The following is an 8,085-nucleotide window of genomic DNA, read 5'->3' on the forward strand; positions in this document are numbered from 1 at the left end:
CCTACAGCTCCCAGTAAGACAGGTTTATCTCTTTATCTATCTATCTATCTATCTATCTATATATATATATATATATATATATATATATATATATATATACATATATAACCATTCAGACACAATGCAACTCAAAGTCCTCTACAGAGAAACAGAACTACATTTAAAAAATGACATTACATTTAAAAGACAATAACAACAAGGCAGTTGAAGGTACAGTAGGTCCTCATAGGTTTCTGACCGTTTCAAACCACCAGTGTTTGGACACACAATTTTCAGCCTGACATGATGGATTCTCGCACGATCTTGCGAATCCAGTTGCCTCTCAAGGTTAAGTATTTTGTCCACCATTGGTGAAAAGCGTAGTTCCATGACAAGATTTGAGTAGCTTCTCTTCCTCCATAGAAATATTTTTTTAACTGTTGGAATTAAATGGATGAAATAGTGGCTTCTTTTACATTGCTCGAGCCCCTTTAAGATTCACTTTCTTGCACTGCTTCGGAAAAATACCAAGCTGCATGTAGCCGGCACCGATCAATCAGAATTCCTTAATGAACCCTTTTAATGTCTCAATAGAACAGTGGAAATGGAGAAAATATAGAAACTCAGGCAGGACAACTGCAAGATGTCATCAATGAAACAGAGGCTAGACATAGAAACATCTCAGCTAGCAGAGCAACAGGTGTTAATAATCTATAAAATGGTATTTACAAAATCTCGACTATCAAAATTTGTGGAGGATTCAGTGTTTATATAGGTACAATTACAAATCAACTTTGTTGTGATATCCACCGTCTATGTATTGTAAGAAGCTGTAGGGACTCAATGTATTTGCTAAGTGCAGTGTGTGAGCTGAGTGACCTGAATAAGAGGAAGAGATCAGTGAAAGATAGTCTACACATGCCACATGGGGGGGGGGGTCCAAGAATTCATGTGTACACTTAAAACAAAAGACTCATTGTCCCCTTCCCGAGTGACCTAATGGGAGAGGATTGGGCCTGTGCAATGCTGTAGCCCCACAATGCATTTCACACAAACAGCAGCCCTCTTCACAAACAAATGAGGGTATGGAAAAACACTCACCACATGTATGGAGGGTAGGTAGCAGTAGCAGAGACCTCAAAGCTGAACAGAGACAAAAGTGAAAAGAGAGGCAACAAAGGTTAGACTGCAACAGAGCTGTGGCCATTATCCGGTCTGAATACGCGAGGTGATGACAAAACTAGTAACGTCAGCCGTAGAAAGACCACGACTGTGACAAAAGCCAAAATCACCTGTTGCAAAAACAGTTGTGGAGGTAACATGCAAAAGCACAATACGAGGGTAAAGGCCTGATATTCTCCGCTACAGGCCACCACCTGATATCTTCCTGTCTTACAGAACTGCTGTATGTTTTTCTGAATCATGAGCCGTATAATCTCCCTCTCCTCACTTTCTCTTTTCCCACTCGCTCATCCGTGCAACATAGGCAAGGTAATGAGCAGCGGTTCCCACTGAAATGAGGCTAGATCTCTGCAACGCAGGCTGACTCAGGGTGTTCCAGTTTTCTGCAGGCTACTCCCACTCCCTCCATACCATGCAGCTCCGCTCGCTCCTCCTCCACGCTCACACACTGCATGCATGTACCTGGGTGTGCGTCACAACCCTAAACACGGCCTCCTTTCTTTGTATTCCCTTTAACAAGAGGCACAGAGGTGAGCGCTGCAAATGAACCCGGGTGTCTTTATTTGTTGCCGGTGAACTGGGTTCAGTCTCTCGTTTCCTGTCACTGCCGGGCCACAATCATTCATCACATCGATGCAGCACTCACATGTGCTGGGGCAAGCGGATAAATGGGGGCGATGATGACGATGCACTGACTCTTCTTCGATGGTCTGAATGACGCTGTGTTTCTGGCCAAGTTCACTATTCCTCTGTTACTCTTAGAGCAATCTATTCAGATCACATTTTATTTCAAAGTGTGCTCAAAATGCCACAATTCAACTATGAGGATGCAACAATTGTAAATCTGAATGAGACCCAGGATGTATACATCTCATATTGGCTGACTGACAACATGTATGCAGAATCAGCAGGGTCTATTTCTGAGATATGCTGTGGAGTGTGTCAGATATTTTCTTCATCCTGCATTAATTATAATGAGCCAGTTGATGGAAGAGATGTAAAGACATATAAGATATATACATACCTACCAAGGACAGTCACAATCATGACAACCCTAGGTTGATATGTATTCAAGTTTTATATACCATCCATAAGATGGTATATATAGGTTGGTATGACGATTAATTGTCATACAAATAACTGCAATTGGTGATTTTTCTATTCATGTTTAGCCACTATTATTGTATAACCCTAATTATAGTTTAATCATAAACACATGCCCTATGAAGGAGAACAGCTTTTTTTTTTATTGGCATTGAACATTAAAACTTATAAATACCACCTTTGACCGCCATCTTTTTGCTGCAAATTTGACAAAGCTGTCTTCTTCTCATTTTGCTGAAAACCAAAATGTGCCCACAGTGGTGTTGTGATATTTGTCTTTGCAACTAAATCCATGATGTTAATAGATACCGAGCACCAGAAAAACAACTCTGTAATGGTGAAATAAGTATTACAGTAAATAGAGACGATTCTGACGATGGTGTAAATGGCTGCAACCATGTCATTGTGCAATAATTGTGACATACCCTAAAGTTTCCTGCAAGTATATGCACATGATCACAAACATGCCATTCTCCATATCAAAGTAGGGCCATGATTGGCTCATTGACATCTAAACCACAAATAAATAATGCTTAATTGATCCACACATATCTGACTGTGCCACTTTCACAAAATCTGCACAAAAGGAAAAAGAAAAGCCGAGTAGACTTTAACCAAAACAACAGACACACAACTAAATGAAATGTCTGTTGATGATGTATCAGGTGAACGAGAGACAGGTTGAACCAGACCTACCACTAAACTCGTGGATTTGCATTTGCCTCCAGCTGAGGCGCCACATTGACGTGGGCGAGCATCGATAAAGTAAAGATATAACTTATTCAGAGGAACACGTCATCGAACTGTGATTGTCATTCAGGAATCCCGTCACACTAGAGTTAGAAACGTCTGTTTTGTGGCCTGTGAGAGCCTGAAAACATCCCTTCACCTCACTGAAGTCACTCTGATCCAATCAGTCCTCTGAACAGCAGCAATCTCAGGAATGTTACAAGCAAACTGGACTTGAGTGCAAGTTTTAAAAACAACAACAACAACAACAACAACAGAGCAGAATACTCAGCTTGTTGACTAACAAACGGATCAGCAATGACTTTTTTTTCTTTAGGCTATCTTTACATCCCGCGCTGTTTAGCTCACAAACAAAGTATGCAAACAGAAGAGAATAAAGAGAAAATATGTCAGACTTGTCGGTGTTTCTCTGTACTGTCAGAAGGAGCAGATCCACTCTTTGTTGTGAGGGTCAACAGCTGATCTGACGCTAGCTCAGCTCCTCTTCCAGGGCAGAAGTCCTCCCTATCCTGCAAATATGAGTTACAGAGATCAAAGTAAAAAAAAAAAAAATAAATAAATCAAAGGATGACCATAACAGTCCCGTTATTCTTTCTGTTTTTGCACTTATAGCCACGCCCATGTGCTGTGTGCATCCGTGAGCTCACAGCGTCGTTGAAAAACGACCGCAGCACAAAACATCCTCGTTAAAGTAACAAAGCCACATCTGGATGCGCGTCCACGCCCCGACACACAAACACAAACACACAAACACGTGTGTGTGTGTGTGTGGTCGCGTATCACCGGTAACAATGGTGACGCAAAGCTTTGCGGGTAACCGAGCTAACGTTAGCTCTCCGGTCCACCAGTGAAACAACAACAGGCCGCAAATGAGCACATTCAGCCCGCTCGGTCCGTCAACAGGTTCCGCCGGAAGGGAAGTCGAAGCATTTATTTAGCAGGTCGCGCACGGAGACAACCGGCGAGCGAAACGCGGCGGGCGGCACGTCTTTAAATACGCGCTTTAACGACGGTTGGAGCGACACGTTAACCGACGAGGAGACACCTTCACCCGGCTTAAAAAAAAAAAAAAAAAAATGAAACAAATCCCTCACCCGAAGTGAGAGTCTGATTCCTGGCGAACCCGGGGATCACCCCTCTCTCTCTCTCTCCGGAGATCAAATCCGCCCCGTCATGGGTGTGTTTCTCCAGAAAAACATTTAAAAAAAAAAAAAAAAAAAAAAAGGGGGGGGTTAGAAAGAGGATTAGAGAGGTCTGGTGGTGACTCCGCGGTCCCACACGGAGGGAGAAACGGGAATGCAGGAATGTGACGCTCGGTCCGGTCTGCTGGCAACGTTGACACGTGCACTGCGGAGCGGAGCATTGTGGGAAATGGAGTTCATTTGGGTAGGGGGGGGGGGGTGGAGAGGGGAGAAGACCACGGCTATTGCCTCATTAGGTAGGTAGGTAGGTATTTACTTTATTAATCCCCAAGGGGAATTTTTTTCTTCGCTACAGCAGCACACAGAAGCAATAAGATAATAATAGAAATAATAGAATAAAATAATAGAATAATAGAAAAGCAATAAAATAGCAGTATAAAATATAAAATGCACAGTATATACAGTACATTGTATATCTATATATATTATATACAAACAAACCAAGATGTTACACTCACCAAAAGTGATTTTGTCATCCGCTTAACACGTGAATCTATGTGCCGTGAGTCCATGAACCCAAACAGCCAATATAATATAATAACAATGTAAAATAATAATATTATTCTTTTAGAATTAATTATGAGATTATAAAAAGAAATGACTACACACACACACACACACACACACGTCTTGTTGATCCAAACATCTCGATGCGTTTAAAAGCTGTACATTTACAAAATGATCACAACCACTCGTACTTTTGTGAGTTGATTTTATTTTCATTAGCAGAATCAATTTCAGATTTATCTGCAAAACACACGTTTTTTTTTAAATATTATTTCAACATGGTAAATTATGACATTTGATGACATTGTGACATATTGAGCTTCTTTAACAGCTGAACATGACAGATAATCCCACATGAAGACTTTACTGTCTATTTGTTAAAAAAAAAAAAAAAATAAATAAATTATTATTTACATTTAACGTTGCAAATTTAGGTTTTTATTGTTCTCATGGCTGAAGCCACTGGCATCAGCTTTTGTAAGTAAATTTTGATCAATAACTGGTGGTTGTGGTTAGAGTGGTCGTAATTGTTTTGAATCCAGTCCAACAGGCAGGATATGGGTGTGTGACCAACTTGGCAGAGGGCCACTTGTTGTTATCAGTTAAGCAATAAACATTTAAGTGTGTAGTTGGTTACTAAGAACACGGAAACATTAAAACGTATTTTATCATTATTTATTACCCTGTGTGAAATAGTTTCATTTTCATTCTTTTCTGAAAAGTAAAATCCCAGCTTCTCATTTACACTTTGCATGTGTATACTTTCATATTTATTGGGGGCAATCAAACCCACAGACTCTGGTCACTCTACAGATGAGTTTAAACCTGCTGAAGAGTGTTTCTAGTGTAATCATGACCCCTTGTGGAAATTGAGAAGAGTGCAGTTAGAGGACCAGACTGCTCCACTGGTCTCTGTTTCCACTGTCTGTAAATGTGTGTATGTGTGTGGATGTTATGAATATGTAGCTTTACCACAGGGATTCATCAGGGTCTTCAGTCAATATGGCAGACAGTTGGAAGATAGAGTCCAAACAGCTTGACTGACAGACACATCTGCATATTAGCATGAAACAGACCGATGGATTCAGAAGCAATATAGGAGGGATCTATTAAATAAACTGGAAATTAAGAGGCAGATGTGTAAATGTGAAATAGGACAGGTAGACAGACCGCCGAGGAGAAAAAGTTCCCTTTCTGATCCAGATGGCTGCAGACTGACACGGTCAGAGGCTAATTAACTACCATGGTGTGATGGCGGTTCCAGCAGGTCACCCCCCACCCCTTTCTTCTCCTTCTCCTTCATCTTCTCCTTTCCACTCACTCGCCCAGTTATGTCTATCCTTAGTCGTCCCATAATTACTTTGTTGTCCTCTTCCCATCACCCGCAGCACCGCAAGCTATTCAAGCCTTCCATTTCCCTCCCATGCTGCTGTGCAGAGGCTCCATTTATATGGTCTCTTCTCAAGTGCACTAACCTGTAGCTTTCTTCTTTTGGTATGGTGTTAAAAAAAAAAGAAAAGTTAAACCTGTGACGTGCACTCACTGTTAGTGAGCTGAGCAAAAGTGTTAGTTGCACAGTAAAATATTTTGCTCTGTATCTTTGTATCTGTTTTAAATCAATGAGTCCACTGAACATCAGATTTCAGCTAAATTGTAAAGGTTGGGAACATTCAAACTGACGTGCTCCGTTGCCAGGGGAACCATAATGTTGAACTGCTATATAATTTAATTGTTCTAAAAATGTCAGCATGGCAGGCAATACTTGAACAACCCATTAATTTGCGTTATTTATACTCGTGTAATATTAACACAGAGGGGAGATCAATCTCTTGTGTAAATTTTTGTTTGCATTCGTCAGAAATGTGTTTGATGTGTTCAAATATAATGATTTCTGACAGATTTCGCAACAGTATATCTGTAAATTTACATACAAGCACATAGTGGAAGAAGTTTTTCTTTTATCTAAGTAAAAGTAGAAATATGACATTATAGAAATATAAATAAAAGACCACACAACATTTACTGTAATTAATTTCAACGTACAAAGCATTAAAACTAAAATAATCTCCATGCAGAATAGGATTGGATTATAATTTTTGATGCATTCCTGTATGCATCACTTTAAAATGTAAAACTGCAAAGGTGGGGATCATTTTAAAGTATTAAAACTGTAGCTGTATAAAGTGGCACATTTTTATTTTATTTTACTGAAGTACCATACTTGAATAAATGTGCTTTGTCACTTTCTACCAAGTTTATTTCGTCAGTTTTCTCCTTATTTGCCGTAAACCTTGTTGTTAATGTATAATTTAAAGTTGGTTTGATGGTGAAACAGAAGTTTCACAGTGAAAGAGGCAAAATCTGAAGCTGGCACCGCTCCTCAGGTCGGCCTGCACAAAGCTGAATCCCCACCAGAGGGATGGTACCAAGGCACCAATTAGCAGAAGAGAGGGCGCATGATGATATTTCCGTGTGCTTGTGGCCTGGGCAGCTCCGTCTGTGTGCGTTATAAAAGGCAAAACCATAAACATGGAATTAGACAGCACAGAGCCCCACAGATCTTAAGGTCACAGACTCTCCCCTCCTGCAGCTTCGGAGAGCAATGGTGTGATATAAACAACACTGGCCCAACAGACTGCTATTACTGTATGTACGGGTTTCATAAAGGGCGGCTGATTATTTGTGCTTGTCAGTATGTTTAGTTCAATAGGCCAGCGGCCCTGATGCAGTGGTCTTCTGCAGTTTTGCTCTTTTATTGTTGGGTTGAACGGCTGCAGGAGATAGGTGTGGGAGAAAGATCACTGTGAACTAGATAGAGAGAAACTAAGTGGGTGGAAGTGACTGAACATCTCTTTGTGCAAAACACACACACAAATACACACACACACACACACACACACACACACACACACACACACACACACACACACACACACACACACACACACACAAATGCACACAGATTAACACTCAGACAAATAAGCACACAGAGATTGGCCTGGGTTCAATTTGTTGAGTAACAAAAACATGATAGCTTTCTAACCAGCAGGTGGGGGCAGTAGACAGATCATAGGACTGTTGTGTGCCAAGCAGTGCTATCAAAATGTGCACCAAGTCACAGATCTTCTGTAACCTACATGTACAATCTAACACAATATTCCTCCGATAAGTGTTCTGAAGGTGATTATATTATATTGTGTTAGTTGGGTATTTACTCTGTTCTGTGGCAAATACAATACATGAACATAATTTAGAAAGTTCCCTACTTTCTTTCAAGTCTATTAATTATAGCCGCATTTTGGTACCTTATCTAGAATTCTCACTCTGCCTTGACAAAAACTCAACAAAACAGTAAGAAAAA

The 8,085-nt window shown here is 40.5% G+C and overlaps 1 protein-coding gene across 7 annotated transcripts in view; it reads right to left on the reverse strand.

Annotated features, from left to right (window-relative positions):
• Positions 1–4,326, reverse strand: part of ctif (CBP80/20-dependent translation initiation factor) — a 52,440-nt gene extending 48,114 nt beyond the window's left edge. Inside the window, exons 1-3 of one of the 7 annotated variants that reach the window (XM_069170792.1) lie at positions 4,110–4,326; positions 3,411–3,524; positions 1,081–1,122 (exon numbers count right to left, since the gene is read on the reverse strand). In XM_069170792.1, the coding sequence (XP_069026893.1) occupies positions 1,081–1,085 (5 nt within the window). In that variant the 5' untranslated portion in view covers positions 1,086–1,122; positions 3,411–3,524; positions 4,110–4,326. The other 6 variants (XM_069170802.1, XM_069170838.1, XM_069170821.1 and 3 more) reach the window with 6 other exon arrangements.
• Between the last annotated feature and the right edge of the window lie 3,759 nt (positions 4,327–8,085).

The sequence above is a fragment of the Embiotoca jacksoni genome, unplaced genomic scaffold (assembly GCF_022577435.1).
Source record: "Embiotoca jacksoni isolate LCO1_2020_lvr unplaced genomic scaffold, fEmbJac1.0.p SCAF_10, whole genome shotgun sequence".
NCBI lineage: Eukaryota > Metazoa > Chordata > Actinopteri > Embiotocidae > Embiotoca > Embiotoca jacksoni.